Source organism: Astatotilapia calliptera, chromosome 4 (assembly GCF_900246225.1).
Source record: "Astatotilapia calliptera chromosome 4, fAstCal1.2, whole genome shotgun sequence".
Taxonomy (NCBI): Eukaryota; Metazoa; Chordata; class Actinopteri; order Cichliformes; family Cichlidae; genus Astatotilapia; species Astatotilapia calliptera.
Window position 1 is genome coordinate 16,502,316 of NC_039305.1, and position 19,234 is coordinate 16,521,549.

General features: G+C 44.6%; 2 protein-coding genes across 2 annotated transcripts in view; both read right to left on the bottom strand.

Moving 5' to 3' along the window:
* Window positions 1-8,611, bottom strand: part of rai1 (retinoic acid induced 1) — a 54,243-nt gene extending 45,632 nt beyond the window's left edge. Inside the window, exon 1 of the mRNA XM_026165075.1 lies at window positions 8,417-8,611. The gene's annotated coding sequence lies outside the window, so the exon portion shown is untranslated. The remainder of the gene's footprint in view (window positions 1-8,416) is intronic.
* Window positions 8,612-14,437: 5,826 nt separating this feature from the next.
* Window positions 14,438-19,234, bottom strand: part of fam20ca (FAM20C golgi associated secretory pathway kinase a) — a 48,508-nt gene continuing 43,711 nt past the window's right edge. The window contains exons 6-10 of the mRNA XM_026165088.1: window positions 18,555-18,735; window positions 18,312-18,421; window positions 18,148-18,229; window positions 17,269-17,328; window positions 14,438-16,679 (exon numbers count right to left, since the gene is read on the bottom strand). Of these exons, the coding sequence (XP_026020873.1) occupies window positions 16,421-16,679; window positions 17,269-17,328; window positions 18,148-18,229; window positions 18,312-18,421; window positions 18,555-18,735 (692 nt within the window). The 3' untranslated portion in view covers window positions 14,438-16,420. The remainder of the gene's footprint in view (window positions 16,680-17,268; window positions 17,329-18,147; window positions 18,230-18,311; window positions 18,422-18,554; window positions 18,736-19,234) is intronic.

Genomic DNA, 19,234 nt, shown 5'->3' on the forward strand with positions numbered 1-19,234 from the left:
TCTCATTACAGATCTCCCCGGCTCTACAAACCCCCGTCACCAGCCTCCCCTCTTTTACCCATCCATCCTTCAGCCTCCCCACCCCTACTTGTCTCATCCATCTCTCTATTTGCACTTTGCCCCTCTTCTATCCTGGTCTTTTTAGTATGCATTGCTATGTAGCCTATGGCTGCAGGTGAAAGTCAGTGCTTCCGCATGAGTCTCTGTGTGAAGGTGTGTGTGTGTGGGGTGTCTGCATATATTAGTGAGCATGCATGTTAATCCCGGCTTGTGCAAGTCTGTTTCTCCATCGTAAAGACAGACATGGTTGAGCGAATAGGAAGCTGATCTAGATTTTTCCCGCATGCACACGTATACATGCACACAGAAACACACACAGTACGTACACACTGAGTGTTACATTGTGGTAATACAGATGGCTTTTTTGCAGCCCAGCTGTGCTCTGTACATGTTTGCCTCTGCGTGTGCATGTGCGTGATTGATTACTATTCTTATCCTGTACCAGGTGCGTCGGCTTTTCAGCAGCCTTCACTCTCACACTCTCCTTCCCTTCTTCTCTCTCTTTATATCCTTTTTTGGGCTCAATAAACAGGTTTTTTTTAATCTCCAGAATGGTAGGAATAATAAAAAGCAATATCAATGTGCAGTACAGCGAAGTCGCTCCATTCTCAGCACTCATTATGTTTAGCTCGACGTAGCAGTAAGACATCCTAACAAGTCAGATAATTGATGATATCAAATTATAATTTAATTTCAAAAATTTGGCTTACACTTATCCCTCATCTGAGCCTCAGGTAATTTTGCGTTTTGTGTGTGTATATGTGTATGTGTTCTGGCTGGCTACCATGGCTACGCCTGGGCCAGTCGATACACATCTGAGTGAGAGGTCATTAGCATCTCCCTCATGTTTTCTCTGCATGAGAACATCAGCAATTAGCCAGGTCCCAACTATGCCCCTGCTCACCCTCATCCTGTCCTGGTGGTTGAACAGCGCACCTTGGGACGTGGTTACCATTTAGATCAGAAGCGAGCATAAAGCGTATGTGTGACGTGTGTGCCATGATTGTTTTGTTTATACTTAGATCTTTGTCTAGAACAGTTTGGTCAATTTAGCACAGCTTGCCATGTGAGTTGTGTACTGTTGGGCTCGCTTCTGAGCTTGACTGTCAGTTATTAGCATCTGACGTATGTTTGACGTCTAAGATGTGTGTGTGTGTGTGTGTTCACGTGTCTGTATTTGTGGGCGCTGATCTAGATTTGTGTGTGTATCCAAGGTGATGGGACGGCTCTGACAATAACATACTGATAAAAAAACAAAACCAAACAAAAAACTCTCCTGTGCCCCCGCTCAACACCCACCTCTGCAATGCCGCAACCTCTTTCTCATAGAGACACAGACAGAAGAGAAAGAAGAGAGGAGGAAAGCAAACAGGGAGAGATCAGGGGATGAAAGGTAGGTAGATGCTGAGCAACAAACAAAAAATAGTGGTGGACAAAAAGAGAAACAGCAGGTAAACAAACAAAGTGGCTGAAAGTTGCTGTTGACATTGTTTGTCATCCACATACCAATGCTCATTGTTACCCGACCAGCCCTTCCCATCACCACAGCAACGGCCCATTGTCTCTGCACATCGGCATACCGACGTGCCCGCTTTACCCAGATCTGGCAACAGGCCTGTACCCATTTTCTGATCGCAGAATGGCGTTCATTCACTGCACCGCCTGGCTGGCTGGATGGCTGGCTGACTGTGTGGCACTGGTTGCTATGGAGGCTAATTCACAGGCAGAGAACTCACTTTGTGTTCATAGTACAGAGGCAGTCAAGCAAAACATACAGGCACATGCAGCCACGCACACTTGCGTGTAAGCAAACAAGCATGCAACCTGGCAACAGCACTGAATGCGGGGCATGGCTGATGTACTCAACGGGCGCTGGAGAGGAGCCGCAGCATTATTTTTTACCTGCGTTTGCAATTTGCTGTGCTGTAATCCGTCAGACAGGCCCAACATCGCTGAAACATACGTATATGTACTATATGTGTGGGAAGCATGCTTTTGCACCTAAGTGATGTAGCCCGCTGAACCTAACCCTGTTGAGTAGATGAATGCAGGCACTTCAGCTTGCATTCCTCAGCCACACATGGTTATTTGTTTGATGGCATGTGGTGAACTGAAGAGGTTTAGCAATAAAATACAAGTGTGAATCGCTATGACTATGAGTACTCTACAAAAGTAGCTCGGCAGGATTCACAACTCAAAATAATTCTTATTCACCTTTTAATGGGCGAATCGGTGCAATTTAAGCCATTTTCACTCATCTCTCTTTAGGACCAACCCATATTTAAGCTAGCTTTCCTCTGATTGGCTGCCTCACATAAACAAAAGGATTGGAGCAGCAGGTGGGTTGGGCCACTGTGCACACACAGGTGAGATGACCATATAATGCATTATCATTATCATCATATAGAGGCAGGAATTGCAAGAAAAATTTATCTGTTTGGTTTATTTTCACTTTGAGACACTTTAAATGTGCTGCTTTTATTTCTATTCTTTAAGATAACGAAGAATTTTACTCATGTTACCCATCTCACAGCTATCCAGGAATATGTCTCCAAAGTAATGTTTTAGGTTCTGTGTCTGCATGTGTTCATATTCCTGCTGTCTGTAATACTGAATGTTGGGAAATGAAGTTCCGTCAGACTGATGCGCTGTATCTTAAGTTCTCACCCCAGAGAATCTTCTATGTTCTAACCCACATTTACCAACAACAACAGGCATCACTGATACATTCAACTTAACCTAAATACACTCTGTTCATATAGTCAAGTTGCAGCATGCTCACAGACACATCCACCTCTCTCCTATACCTTTTCTTTCTCTATCCTTGTCTTTCTTAATTGTCATTGTCACAAATTTAGCAAAGATACTTCAGAAACATCACTGTCAAAACAGTAAAGGGAAAAGAATTGTGTTCATGTGACAAATAAATCCTAATTCAGGCTATGTGTGAGTTTTGCGTTGTAAGTCATTTCTTCCCTTTTCTCTCTCTCACGCTTCTCGTTCTTTCTCACCTCACTGTTATGTAACTCCAGCAGCTGTTTGAAGACGCAGGAAGGGGGTAGGTGGGTAGAAAACTTTTCAAAGTGTGTCTCTTGCTCCTTGATCAGAACACAGGAGAGAAACGGGTGACAGTTTCTGGTTCCGCTACAATGCTTGACAATCGCCGGGTCCCATCTCATGCGCTTTCTTCCTCCTTCTCGCATAACACACGCGACCGATCTCCCCGCCTGACTTGTAGCCGTTTCTCCATTTTGCTCAAGTGTTCCATATTGCGTTCTGGTTATCATTTCATTTTACCGTTCCCTAATCTGTCTTTCTCTGTTCCTACGTCTCCCTGATCTCTGCTTTAGCATCACTCTTCAATTGTTTCCCTCTTTTCTTGTTTTCTCAATCTGCCTCTTTCACTTTTTTTTTTAAACTCTTTCCAGCATTATTGTCATCTTTTATTTGCCTGATTTGGTTCCTCTATTTTTCATTTCGCGTCCTAACTGAACAGCAGCAGCACTCGTTTACCTGCACGCACACACAGACACACACAATATGCATTCCAGCCAAAACGGAGGCCTTGCGTGCTGGACACACAGGGCTGAACAGCTGTGCAGGCAAAGAAAACTTAGTCCCACAATTGCAAACTCACCCAAAAACTTTAATAATAACAAGCATATATATCATTCTCCATATGCTTGCAGAAAGGAAGGCGTGAGTGAAGTCATTGTATTCACGAGCAGAATCACCCCTACCCTCACTGATGCTGAGAGAAAGCCCTGATTATGCATTTCTTTACCATTAGTGGGGCACATACAGAAGGCGGCGCCGGTCTGTGGTGTTCACCAACGCACAAGAGTGTTTTATTTCTCACTGCAGCAGACGGCTGATTCTATCTTGAATGTGAATTTGAATGTTTAGCAGTCGCCCCACGGGTGTATTGTGCTAACAAGCTGTCGGTCTCACCTTTGTTACGAAACGCTTTTTCCTACATTTATATATGTTTCTCACGCTATATGTGTAAATATCTTCATTTCTGATGCTCCACCGACACTTTTATTCATCTCTAATGAGGCACAAACATCCATCAGTGATGAAAGACACCCCCCCCCCCCCCCCCCCCCCACCAGGCTATCAGCACCATTGCAAAGCAGCGTTTTGTTGCAGTAATCCTGGAAGAGAAGGATGAAGTGCAGAGAAGGGAGAGGAAGAAAGCTAAAGGGGCAAGAGAAGAGCAGGAAAGAAATGGATAGAGAAGGAAGGAGAGGAAAGGAGAGAAAGGGGAGGAGGAGGATGAGAGACATGAAGGACAGTTGATAAACTGCGTGGAGCTGGACAGCAGCCAGATCCTTTTAATGAGCAAAGTGCTGCACCCAACACCTCACACGTAATTACACGCTCTCTCGCTCTCTCTCTCTCTCTCTCTCTCTCGCTCTCTCTCTTCCTCTCTCTCTCTCTCAATTGCTCTCTCATGCACACACACACACACGCATTTGCAGGAACCTTATTTTTGCCTTCCCTACTCTGCAGCATCCCACCATCCAGCACTAAGTACTCCCTCCAGATCAAACAAGCAGCTCACAGTAAGCAGCATACAGATGAGCCTTTCCTTTCCCCCTCCTCCTTGCCATCTCTCTCCCTCTCTCTCATCACAACCCCTGTCTTCTCTTCCTGCAGTAACCTCTTGCTACCCCCCCCCCCCAACACACACCTCCACCACCACCCCCACCCCCAACTTCCTCCCTCTCCATCTTCATCTCTTGATGCTCCTCACTCTCGTGGAGAGAAATACATCAGCCATCGCTCGCTCGACAAACACACTACACCGACACTGTCCTAGCTGCTGCTCCAATAAAAACATATTACCTGCAAACTCCATTAGGCCCAAGTGTAAGTAACACATACATACATACAGACACACACACACACACATTTGTGAATATAGCGAGCTTCTGTGTGTAATCAGATCTAGGTTAGCAGCCGTCGTATAATGTTCACTAGAACAGCATGTACCCACCCCATCACACTGAGCTCCTGGAAATACACAGTGTGTGTTTGTGTGTTTGTGTAAGGTCTAATGATGTCCACGCAGGCAGAGTTTTTCAGGCTTGTGTGTAAGTGCAGAAGCAGACGTGATGAGAGGAAGCGTACGCCTGGGTTTGAACTTGTATTAGGATTTCAGAGCGGCGTCGTGTTGCACGCTGTGTGTCTACACTTTCATGAGCACATGTGTGTTTCTGCGTGTGTGCTTCACGTGTTAGAGAGCCCGTACAAATCAGGTGTACAAAAGGACAAGCATGATTTCCTGCTATGAAGTTTCAGATTAAAAAATAGCAAACAACTCGCCACCAGGTAGTGTATTAATTTTCATAAACATGCGATTTGTGGTGCGGTTATTTAATGTGCGACTACATTATAAGTAAACCTGGTCTGAAACCTGAATGTTGAACAGTGAACCCTGCGGTTCTTGCAGTGTGGTGAATAGCTTGTGACACAGTGGCAAAGTAGGGGAACATGCATATGAGAGATAGAGTGGGTAGGGACCTGCAGCTCATTTTTTGTGCCCTTTAGTAATTTCATCCCTGCGCATAACATCTGTGTGCAGTGTGCTCACGCCAAGCTGCCAAGGTGCTGCACACAGTTACTGCAGACCTTGACAGAGGACATCGTGTTTGAGAAATCATTGACGATAATTGACAGAAATCATGACAGCAATGGGAAGGTTAAGGGAAGATTTACGGCTGTTTCAGACAAGAAAACAGAAATTGTCACTCAGTATGAATACAAATGACATGCTATGAATCATAGGTGGAGTGTCCACATTCGTTAGCTGATGATGGTGCTGTGGTCTGGCTGCTTGCTACAGCCCTGCTTGTGTTTGTGCCTCTTCTCTTTAATGAGGGACAAACACTCTCTCTCTCCCCGACTCTCTCTTTCTCTGTGTCTGCCTAATAACCCCTCACAGTAAATAACCATGAGCCTCCGGGGCAATTAGACGGGCACTTGGGGCTTATAGTGTGTTGCTTGGAAACTCACAGAGACACACGTGCACACCGAAACAGCCTAGTTAAAAATGGTGTTATGGAGTAATTGAGACATCCGATGTAAACAAAGCGACGGATCAATGCCGAGATAGAAAGAATAAAAGTTAAGGAGAAGAAACTTTGAGAAGAGAAAGACAACCGCTGGGTATTTTAAGTCTTTAACAAGGATGGTGTCTTGTCGTCCTTGGTATGTACCTTTAATCTGTGCTTCTGTTACCCATTCTGTCTCCTCTCCTCTCTTTGACCTCACATATTTGTGTTGGTCTGAGACTGAGAGACAGGCAGGGGGGTGGAGGGCTGAGGAGGAGAAAGCAAGAGGGACACAGAACAGAGGGAAGCTTTCACCTTTCATTTCACCACAACAATGAGTTGCCAATTTCAGTATGCCCTTTACAGGCCATCATGCACACACCTACGCACACGCGCAAACACACAAACACACACAGAAACCTGCTCTCCACATGACTCCCAATCTCCATGATAATCAGCTTCCTTTCATTGTGTTGCATCATGCAGGAAAGCCAGTGTATAGTCTGTGTGTGAAGGAGAAAGAGTCACAGGAGAAGGAGAGCAGACGATTTGTGTGCTTTCGCGTGTGTTTCTGCATATTGCGTGCAACAGCCTGCCGTCTCTTTAGCAGCGATTGTGTGTTTGAGGGAAAGTGCCTTGCCATGTTTTGGCAAAGCAGTGGGGCAGTTCTTGACTCAAGTTTTTCTTTTACACACACATTCAGAATCCTATGGACGTATTGCTGGAAAACAGATTTGTAACTGTAGATATGTGGTGCATTCATTGCTGTTGTACTCTTTTTACATGGAAAAAATTCATTTCTGCACACGCACACTGTTTACGCGCTTGACGACAATCAAGCCGCTGCATCGCTATAGGGGATCGGCCTCATCTTCCATTCATATATTTTACTTCTTCTCTTATCACTTCCCCTCTCCCGCTCTATCATTCTCTTATTCTTCCTCTTGTGTGCATATTGTCACTATATTTCCTGACACACACAAACACACACGCCACTGCTGTTTTCCATCTCACCTCTGTTTTCTCTCCCTGACACCTCTCTACACCCTCTCTGCGTTATCGCGTCGTTACCCCTCCTCCCCCGCTGTGCGCACTCTCTCCCTCCCTCTCGTCCTTTCCCAGCACATAAACACAAACGGACCTACACACACACACACACACACACACACACACACATTGCCGTATCTTTCTCCAACTCCCCCCTCGCTTTATTTACTCTCCCTCTCTCTCTCTCTCTCTGTCACACCTTCTCCCTCAGCCCTCTTCCCTCCCTCCCTCCCTCGCACACTCTCTGTCCACCTCATCCCATCTCTCCCTCTCCTCGGGGTGAACGAAGCTGTCGGTAGCATCACTTTCAGTCGGCAGTGACACTGCAGTCTCGGTGCATCTTTTAATGACACGCTGTAGTAAAGGCACCTCAGAAATGAGCTATGCAGCATGTTGGACGTGCGGCACTCACATATAGATCAGTGTGCATATGTACCGTACAGCATGCATCCAGAGCCAGGAAATAGGCAATGCCATACTAAAAATAGCATATGAGCTTTAAGACGCTGTGCCTAAACTCCATGCAGACACACAAACAAAATACAAAGATCTAGAAAAATTTATCTGTATCCCAAACTAAACACATTTTACAATCTGACCTCATCACTGGTTTCATAAGATTAATATTGATGTGTGTATTTCAGATTTGTCCTTATGCAATAGGCAGAGTAAACAGCGTGCTATGACACATCGCTGCTCTGACATAGCGTCCTGTTAGAAGACTACGTAACACATCCTAAGGCGCAGGATGCTGAGCGGAGCTAGGAAGGGAGGAAAAAAAACAAACAAACCCCAGACAAACAGAAAGAGAGGTTGCAGCTCATGCCTCCGCTGCTTGTTATCCATGTGTTTTGCAGGCAGATATGGCTTTAATTTTAATCTTTTTTTTGGTGCCTGTTGTTTGGACAGATGCTGGTGGAAAACAGGGTTGAAGCAGGTGTTGGGAGTGTGTGTTTATGTGGGAGGCAAATGTTCTTCCTCTCTGAACCCCCCCCCCCCCAAAAAAAAAAAAAACACCCAGCAAATGAAAATAGAACGCAGTCCCACGAGAGACCCTGCTGTCCTCTATTCAGCATGCACAGGCACACACACGCACACACAGATGTACACATCGACAAAACAGACGCAAAGAGACACAAACACACCCCCTTGGCCAATACACCTTGCTCACACTTCCATCTGCACTGTGCTGCGCTCCAACTTGTGTCCTGCCTTAGAAGAGATGCAAATGTCAGGGAGAAGCGTGGTACCTGTGTTAGGGGTCAGCCGTTCTTTCCTTCTTTTGTTGGCCCTTCCAGTCCCCCTCTTGTTCAGCTGGTCTGAGCTGAGGTGAGCTGAGCTGAGCCGAGCCAAGCGTACAGCGGCGAGGCTCAATCCTTTTAGCCTGCGATGCTGAAAATGGCACCAGTATTCCCTGATAGCAGCAGCCTGCCTGCCTCTCTCTCTCTCTCTCTCCTGCTCTCCCTCTCTCCTGCTCTCTAGCTCGCCTCCCTCCTCTGCTTGTCTGCTGCCATGTCGAGTGCACGTAGGGCGAGGGGCGGGCCGAGAAGAGGGGGGGGTGGTGGTGGTGGAGGATAGAGTGAAGGGGACTCAGGGGGATAAGAAAGCAATTAGAAGATGGCCCTCTTCCTACCAGTCGGGAATGTATAATGGAATTAGCTTTTTTTTGTGGGGGGGGGGGGGGGGGGGGGTCAATGGTGAGCATTGGAGGGAGGTTGGAGGGACACTGGGGTGCGTGGTCCTGCAGCCTCTGCTGGGGAGTCCAGGAGCTTGTCTGACAGTCACCACTCAGAAATGTGTGCGCAAGGGAGAGCAGATGGGTGTGTGTGTGTGTGTGTGAGTGTGAGTGTGTGTGTGAGTGTGAGTGTGGGGTGATTGCTATCGCCCTGTGTGTGTGTTTGTGTGTTAGGACTAGCGAAAGAGAGAGGGAGAGAGAGATTGCTGATGTGCTGATGGGAGGAAGGAGAGGAGTGGTTGAGCTGTGGGACCACCTGCTTCTCTCTCTCTCTTGCACTCTGAGGTACTCGGCAGGAGAGAGAAAGGGTGAGCGGCAGCTTCAAAGCCTTCTCTCTCAGGTTCGCTCACCCTCCTCCTCTCCTCTCCTCCCTCCCTCCCTTCGCTCCCACCCTTCCTCACTTTTCTCTCTCTCTGAGTGGGTGGCGAGGAAGCTGCATGTGTGTCTGGAAAGACAACCGTGCGTGTATGGGTGTATGTGTGCGTGTGTGTGTGCAGAAGGGAAGGAGAGAATTTAATATGCAATTTTCAGTGTGCAGTTGCCCGTGTCTGTGTTTGTTTTGTTGTGTCCTTCTTTTTTTGTTTATCCTGTTTGGGTTGGATGTGTTTGTTGTCGTTTGTTATTATCTGGAATATGTGTGCGTGTGTGTGTAAGAGAGAGCGAGAGAGAATGGGGGACAGAGACATACTCTCTGTGTTTACTCACGTATGAAAAGAGATGACCAAAATCCCAGTGTGAAATACTGTGATAGGAAGAGATGAGGGAGGGGGGGGGGGGGGGGGGGGGGCTGCAGTGTGTTTTGGTGTTTATGAGAAAATTAGATAACAAATGAAAAAAAAAAAAGGGGAGGGGTGTTTTCTCCTATGCTAAGGTGTGTGCGGTGTGCGTGTGTGTGCTTGTGTGTAAAGGGGAGAGACAGAGCGGTCTTTTGACGGAGAGAGAGCGAGCCAGGCACTGCATGGGGGAGATATGTGTAGGCATGTGTCACTGATTGTGCCATGAATGAAAATAAGGAGGAAGGGAGGGGAGGGGGAGGAGGGACTGTGACTCTCCTCCCATTCAGCCATCTCCTCCTCTCTTTCCTTTCCTCTCCCTCTTGAGTGACAGACGAGGCGCTGCCGGCAGCGTGCCCGGGCGCGCGTCAGTAATCAGCGTCTTCTCCTCTTCTTTCCGCTTTGCTCGAGCTTCGCCTATTTCGGTCATTCTTGAATTTCTCCCGTGCAGCCAAGGGCGCTTCATCGGGTTCAGAATGCCCCCTCCTCCTGCTCCTCCCACCCTTCTCTTCCGTATATCGCTCGCTGTGCAATTACGGCAATGGCCCGTGATCTGCTCCTGGCACGCACGCGCCAGGATGGACAGATGAGCAGAAGAGCAGAGAAGAGCCACGCTCGGCTGCTTTTTCTTTCTTTTTTTCACACGTTCACAAAACAAACGAGACTCAGTGGCACGCGGGCGTATCCGCGTGCTCGCCTTCGGCTCAAGGGCGATTGATTTGGAGTTTAATTTCTCCCCACCGGGTTCTTGACGCAAAAGGATGCGCCTCCGTCTGACCTTGACGGCAGACGGGGTGCGGGGGTGGGGGAAGTTTCGGGACACGCGCTTACATTACCTCCCCAACGCAGACCCCCTCTACTCTCTCTCTCTCTCTCTCTCTCTCTCTCTCTCACTCACTCACTCACTCACACACACACGGGGCATGGTCACCTGAAAACGTCTAAACCGTCCTATGCGCTTTTATAAATGAACGCTTTCCATCTGCTTTCTAATTATAGCTAAGGCAGGGCTAACTCCCAATTTTAGCTGCAGCCGCGAAATAGCCGTCTTTTAATCATTCATGAGCTCAGACACAGAGCGTCCTCCTGCTGCTGGCACAAGCGCGTAAGCTACCGCCAGGCTGTTGTTCAGCCGAGTGAAAAACAACGTGGACAGGCCCCGCTGCTCACAGAGCAACAATGCCCCCTTCCTTCCCTCCCATAAGGTGAAATGGGACACAAAGATGTCAATCTGACAGGCAGGTGACATTTCGGCCTCGTCCACCTTTAAGGCGATGCCACTGAACGCGCAGAGCCAAACCAAACCACGCAGGGCCCTGAATCATTTCGGTGCAGCTTATCCTCCTGGGGACGCATTTGTTTTCTTTTCTTTTTTCTTTCTTTTTTTGATCAGTGCGGATCTGAGTGGAGCGTGATTTTGCCTACAGCGCTGACATCAGTGGAGATGGACCGGGGTTAGAAACGAGTGCCTCTGAAGCCGCGTTTGAAAGCGCCTCTCATCTCAGCTCGCCATACGCTCTGACGCACACTTGCGAGCTGGGTTGTGTGAACAGTTTGAAGGGAGAGCGGTGTGTTTGTTTACCAGTCAAATATATCTGGGAGGAAGCAGCTCTCTTTGCTTATAATAATAAGTCAGTCTGCGGCACTGAGCCGTGGATCTCAGGGGTGGATATCGGCGTTTTTAAATGGTGTTTATCATCGTTTTGTTTAGTTTTGTGATTGTTTTTTGTCTCCTTTCAGAAGTTCAAAAGTTTGGATTTCAAGAAATGCCAACTCGGCCATACTTCAAGTTCACTGATGGGGGAAAAGCACGGGTGATGCAAGGGTCATGGTCATCCAGGACTCAACCACACACACATAGACACACACGCACACACCTTGGCTCAACTTGGATCAATGGGAAGGAGGACAGGAAAGGGGTGGCTCTCTGTTGCCATAGAGACGGGAGGACAGTGGTGTTGGATACTGTTACTAGGCAGGAGAGGCCGCCATTCTGAAAGCGGGGTGACCTGCTGTGGAGGGGGAAACAACATCAGGGCCGAGAGTGAGGGAACATTAAATATTTCTGTTTAGGTCATTTCCCTCTGGTCAAGTAAACTGCAAATGGTAATCTGGTGAAGTGTGTGTGTGTGCCATGTTTCATTAAATAAATACGTACATCCATGAATAAATAAACAAATCCCAGAATTTGACCTTTTCAAACACAGACTCGATATTCTTTCTTTTTTAATTTTTTTTTACAGACAGCTATTTACAGTTACACGAGTCAGTCTAAAGTCTAATCCCAGCCTAGTGGCAGTGCTATTAATTGCAACAACATGGCTAAAATAGCTTTTTCACCCCCCCCCCCCCCCAACACACACACACACATCATCATCATCATCACCCAAATTGCATCTGTCTTCTTTTGATGTTTATTTTATTATTTAATTATTTATATAGTTCACTCGTGCAGTGCTTTTTTTTTTTTTAAAGCATGTGCTTCCGACCCTCCTCAAATGTAATTTTGACACTTGTAGCATCACGTGATTTTGTTCAAGAAAGGGCAGAGAAACTGGGCTGCTGCCATCAATCCGGTCTAGATGGTTAAACAGGACTACAGGAGCTGTTCCTTTAACCCTTTTCACAAACAAACGAGTGGCGTCATGCCGACACCGTGTGTGTGTGTGTGTGGGTGTCATTATACCTTCAAACCGACTGACGCTGTCCCATGCTGGTAGCCTCTGTGTCTTTGAGGGACAGCGAAGGTCACGAAAGCTATAATCAAACCAAGCTCATCAAGCGCAGCGAGCACGCATGCACGCGTGTACGCATCACCGTCTGCGTGCACAACCCAGGACAACAAATAACGTCACCTCCACGACACAGATGTAAACAACTCAAACGTGAACGCGAGGTTCGAGCGCCACCTATTGAAATGTGTCCGGGAAGAGCTGATTAGATAAACTACCCACTGGCGCCATCTGCTGGGGAGTAATCGGTGTACTTTTATTTAATGAGAAGCAGGAAAGCGGCGCACAAAAGTAGCCATCGAAAAAAACGGGCACGGAAGCCATCATCTGCCTTTGACTGCGACTTTTAAAAACACCAACAGCTAAAAGAAAAGTCCAGAGATAAAGCTCACAGCCACTAGAAGGCTCCAGTCGTCACACCTCCTAAAAGTGTGGCTGCACATCCGCTGCCCCACAAACACCAGGCGCTGTCCGCGGTGCTGTTCGCCGCACTGCTGAGATTACACCGGCAGTAATTTTAGCACCACGGACAGCGCCTCGGTCGCCATTATTAAGCGCACCATTAATTTAGTACCTTTTAACACCATCAGCGCTCTGGGATATGTGCATGTATGTGTGTGTATGCTCGGACGACTAATGCAAAGCTCGATATTCTCGCCTTTAAGGACTAAAAGCGTTCTCTAACTGAAGGTTTAAGTGAAAGGCCGAGAATCAGGCTCTATGGAATGAAAGACTGAGCCGAGATTTACACGTGACATCAAATTATGTGATGTTCAGGGTTTGTCTGACTTAAATAAACGGAAGTTGTTTTTTTTTATTACATCAGAGTTATATACAGCTATATACATTTTGGTTAACAAGTTAGGATGCTGTGAAAAACAATGATTTGCAGATTAATTGAAGCTTACATAAAAAAAGAGAGGCAAAGCATAATTTGAATTTAGCGCCAGATAGACTTTTTTAATGCTGCTGGAGGAACAACACTATTAATCTGGTTAACTGGCATAACATATACCAACATGATCTGTGCCAAGTCTCGTTTAAGACTTACTGAGATAAAATGGAAATCTGGACAGTTTATAAGTCAGCATTTGTAAACCTAGTGCCCGTAACATGTGAAGTCCCCATTATTGGTGAACATTATTTTCAGGTTTGGGACATATATTGTATTATTTCAGCACCAAACCTTTACACATACTCTGGCCGCATGAACCTGTAAGTAAGAGAGGGGTTATCTAGATTCGAGTTCAGTCCTGTGACCCATTAAAAACATTTGGTGCGTTATTCAATGTAAAAAGAAATACAACAAACATGCCCCGAACAACAGATCCCGAACACTTGGGCACTTATTTTTTGGATTGTGTTGCCACTTGTATCAGAAAAGATAAAAGGAAATTGTAGGTGAAATGCTGCCGTCAAAAATGCAAATTGAATTGTTTGTAGTTGTGTGTATAGCCTGGACTCTGCTCACCCTTAAAGCTGCCAGCCTATATTATGGAAATGACCAAGTGGGGTCATTTATGATTCCACTTTATGAGCTATTAATATTTTTTAATGGTTCTATTTGTGTTTGTCAATCTGTTTTCTTCATGTGACAGATATTCTATAATGTGCTAATGGTTCTAATTATAGTTTTCAATCATTTTTATGATTAGTTAGAGCTTGCCTCAAGCCTTCTGCAGCAGTAAATATTGGTATTTGAGGTCTGTTAGCTGTGGTTCACTGCAAACATTAAAATGTCATTATTAGAAATGATGAATTACATTTAAATCAAAGAATATAATGACAAAGAAAACAAACAAACAAAGACTCATAGATGAGCCAGCACAGCTTTTTGTTATCTATGCCACACCAATTTCTGTAAAAGTAAAAATGACAATTTGTAGACGTACATAAAAATGTAAGTTGTTGTTTTTTTTTTTATATTTAAATATCACAATAGCCAGTTATTTATATGGCAATATCCTTATAGCTCGAGTCCTAAATGACACCACTTGGTAACTTGAAGGCTAAGTGATCAAACAGCCATGATGAATGTGCAGTTTTTTCATTTAATATTCAGAGGTTGAAGAGTGTTTTGACTGGAAACTCTTGAGTAATCCCAGCCTCGTTTCTATGAGGATGTTAGTCCTCACGGGCAAACACATTTACATCCACCCATGCGTAAAATAAAGAACAGTATAAATCACACATCTGCAGAAACATGCAAACACATGCGCACGCTTTCATGATCCTGGTATCCGGTTGGTTTGGATCTTTCAGTCTTTTGGTTACTTTCTGTTTTGTTATTTGCATGTGCCTCTTTTGTGATTGGTCCGTCCTCACTGTTTATACCTGTTTTAAGTGTCCCCACCTGTGTCTGTGTATAGTCTGGTCTTTTCCTCTGTTAGGATTTCTGCTTAGGCTACCTGAGTTAGTTAGCGGCTCACTCCATGTTGCTGTTTTACTTCTGCATGTTTCCTTGTGAGTTTAGTTTAGTTTTACTAATAGTTGTTGCTGTTGGCCAATAAGGGCTCATTCCACTTCGTCCTCCTGCACTTCATGGTGCACTCTTCACCATTGCTACTCTTGACACACAGGGATTTGTCCTCACTTTTTGCTTTTATTGCACACTTAAATCATTTAGTAAACAGGTCTTCACAGTAACAATGCAAGAGCAGAAAACAGAAGCAAACCACTGTGCAGTGCAGCTTGATAGATCTTCAAAGTATTTATCGGTATTTACAATGAAAATACAAAAAAAGGACTTCGATGTCCCCGTGTCTATCCCTGGCATTTTAACGTCGCTATCCCTGCCAAGTGTTTTCCAAACTTGACATCAGCCACTCAGACTTTTGTTGCTCTGTGAATCCGGTCTGTACTGCCAACCCCAAAACATTCAAGTACTGTATTTCTGTCATTGCACAGGTACTGGGTTAGCCAATACAGAGGACTCTTAGAAGGAAAGAGAAAATTCTACTGGTCCCATGTCAGCAACTTGATTGGTTTTTCCTATCATTTCAAACATAAAAAATATACACAATGGCAACTTAAATAGGATCCAAATTCAAAAGTATCCTCCTGTCCAACTGAATGCAACAGGAAGCAAAACCAGGATGGAAAAAACAGGCTTTTGTGATGCTCTGGGAGCTATTTGGACACAAAATCTGTAACAAGTCTGCATCACAGAAACTGTGATGTTACATCAGGTTGCCCTAATGAATGGCTCATTTGATGTACGTGACCATCATGTCAGTGTGGTGCCGAGTCTTAACATTTGAAGTTTTTTGGTAAATATCGTGGTGTTGTAGTGATGTGCTGTACGTAGTGCAAGCTTAACTTTCGTGGGAGGAAGGGGGTGACAAAAAATACACAAAGCTGAAATAAGGCAATGTGAAGGTACTGTTTGAACTACAGTGTGAAATACTTGCACTTATGTTGTCGAGCTTGTGCCAAGACAAAAACCTTATAAATATAGATTATTGGAAAACTTGATATTCTCCTGGTCGTCGTTTGAGCCAGGAATGACTTAAAACTTGAAAACATTCAATGCAAAACACTGAATTCTGACACATTTTGCAAAAATGAAACGTTTTCATACATCGTCATAACTCATAAAGCTTATTGTCTGACCATATATTCCCTAGTCAGTGTAGGTTCTCATTTGGTTATGTTCTAATATAATAAAACACACAAAGCAAACCGATGCCCTCCATACTCAGGCCAAACAGGACAAAGTCAGAACACAGCAGTGGTTCCTTGATGTCTCATACAACATCTGGTAGAACAAAAATACATCTGTATCTAACAAATACAAAGTGCTGCGTGTGGACAGTCTTTTGTGGTATTTGTAGACAGTTTCTTCCATATAAACACACTTAAAAGCAGTTTCCATATAGGCAAAGATGGCAAGTCTTGGAATTCACTGAATTCAGCTTGATATCAGAAGTAGAATTTATTTATTTATTTTTGTGTGTGTGTCTAATCCCATTAGTTGAACAGCCACGGTCCATTGGTGTCAGCTCTTCGCACTCACTACCTGTGGCCAGGGCCCCTGTGGGTGGCTGTGTCCCCAACTAAATCTTCCTCCACAACATTAACATATCCTTCTTTCTCTATGCAGCCAGCCACGACCTGCAGCACCAGCCGGAGCCTGCGGTCCATGGCCTGAAGGTGAGGCTGAATTAGAATAGGGGATAGGCGGTCACGCAGCAGCGACTCCTCCATCATGGAGCTCAGCTGGTACTCCTCTTTGGCCAGCAGCTGGAGACGCAGGTAAGTTGACTTCCTCATCCTTGAAATGGTGGAAAATAAAAAGGGTTATTGTCCATCTCTTAAGAAAATAGAAACTTTTTGTGTTTAACACGATGATCATAAAACACATGAATCTAGTAAACCCACCAACTAGTACTTTTTTTTCAATTTAATTAAAATGAATTTTATTTATATAGCACAAAATCACAACAGCACTCTCCTCATGGTGCTTAATACTCTAAGGTAAAGACCCTACAGTAATACAGAGAAACCCCAACAATGAGCTGACCCCCTGTGAGCAACAACTTTGGCGACAGTGGGAAGGAAAAACTCCCTTTTAACAGGAAGAAGCCCAAAAACATGCTGTGGAAAAATAAAAGTGAAAAGTTTATTTCATACTAACAAACCTATTTGTTTCAGCGTACCACTAGACCAAATCATATGGTGTGTCCAAAACTGAACTTTTATTCCACGGGGACTGTTGATCTCTGGATTTGACCTTAATACTTGTTTGTTTTTATCCACAATATGACTGTTTGATGGGGCGATCAGCCTCCTTTAGTCCTAAAGCTAAGAGGAGAAGGAACCTATCAAAATAACTGTCATTCACTAACTAACTAAAATCTTACCTGCAGCACTGACTCAGAGGTACCAGGATGGAGAGCTCATCGTGAGAATGCTTTCCAAACCTGCAAGTGTGGGGATAAAGAAAAAAGAATGAATTATCACAAGGATTAAGTTTGTTAGACAAATTTCGAGTTTATTTCCTTATTAATTGTGAAAATGTCCTCTTGAAATGGTTTTTAAAATACTCTATAATGAGAAGAACGATTATGAGGTAAGGTCACAAAGTTCTGCAGCTAGTAGCATAACAATAAAAACAAAACATACTTGATTTAAATCTTATAGGCTTTTCTACTCTACTGGAGCACTCAAAGCAATTTATACAACATGCCTCATTCACACAAGCACTATTTTCTATTCCCAAGTTCTTTCTATCTAACAGTCACACTCTGATGAATCCGCCGGAGAGCAACGAGGGTTCAGTATCTTGCTCAACAATAGTTTGGTATGCAGACCGGTGCCTTCCAATTACTGGATGACCTGCTCTACCTCTGCAGACACCCTAGGTAGTCACAGAGGGTGGAGCTGTATTGCTTCCACTGCTTCCAGTTTTTAGATGACTCCCTTGTGCACTTGTGCTGTATCTCTTTCAGCGTGTCTTCTATTCACTGCTCATGATCCAGTGAATCCAGAAAAAAATATTGGAATCCTCCTCTTTAGGCTCCTGACCTGATACACAACTGTCGGGTTTGGAAGCTGTAAACTCGTGTGTTTGGTCACACTTTTTGGGCAAAGTTACATATACCGCAAATGTATCTTAATTACTGATTATAATCTGCTACTAACAGCAAAACAATGACGTTTTCATCCATTTGGTGCCGAAGTAGATCAAACCTAAACTGGTTACCAAGACAGACCCTTTTAAATTAGTTGAATATCTTTACCCTCTTCCATTGTCAAGGTGAATGATGAAGGTGTCGTTTCCAAACTTCTCAAAAGTTTCATAATGATGGCGATCCATGTTACCTGTACAGGAGGAAATGGCACATTAGAAGACTCACAAACACACCTTTTTATCATTTTAATGTTTACTTGGTTTTCCTCTTACCCATTAAGAAGTCAAAGATGGTCATGTCCATGATGTCCAGCAGTCGAGTGCCTCGGTCATACGGGGGTGTTTGCTTCACCTCGTCACAGTAATCTGGATCCACCTCCCACCTGTGAATATGCAGAAAATCACTTAATACTTAATGAGTAATTGTTTTTAATGACTCATATGTTTGGACTGGCTAAAGGCATGACTGTGATCACAAACATATATGAATGTTGTGTCTCAGTATCGTTTTCTTACTCTGCTTTCTTGCGTTTGTGGTAGGAGCGCCTCCAGGGGTTTCTCCAGGTCTTGCGTTTGGCTAGGTTCAGATCTGGGAGGAAGGCTGCGAGTGAGCCTTCAATTTGGTCCGGTTTGCCACACAGAGCGTGCTCGGTGGAACAGTAGTAAGAGCATTCACCATAGAAGCAGACATTATTGGCTGACAAAAGAAAAGGTGAAGGCACGGATTTAGAAATGCTGATTTAGTTCACACGGAGACACAGAGGAGAAAATGATTAATGGCGGCGATGAGGAACCGCTGACCCCGGTACAATCAAAGACAACATGCGAAAACTTTATTCACGCCCTCATGCTGAGAGGATGTAAACAAGCATAAGCATTAGACCACAGGCTGCCACATTGCTTTCACTGTATCCGTGTGTGCTGTTCAGTGAACACAACGGGAGAAATAAATCATTCTACATTTCAAAAGAAAGCCTTTTTGCAGTTTAACAGAAAATGACTTCTTACACTACATCAGATTAATCCATCTTAAACACGTTACACACAATGCATCACAACTTCTGATTTCAGCCACTTAAGTGTGATGTTTTTGGTTTTTTTTTACCTTACATGCAGTTTTCTGAAAAGAAGTTACTAAAGAAAGGTTTCTAATCTAAACCATTTACTTTTAAAGTACTTAACATTAACTATAACCA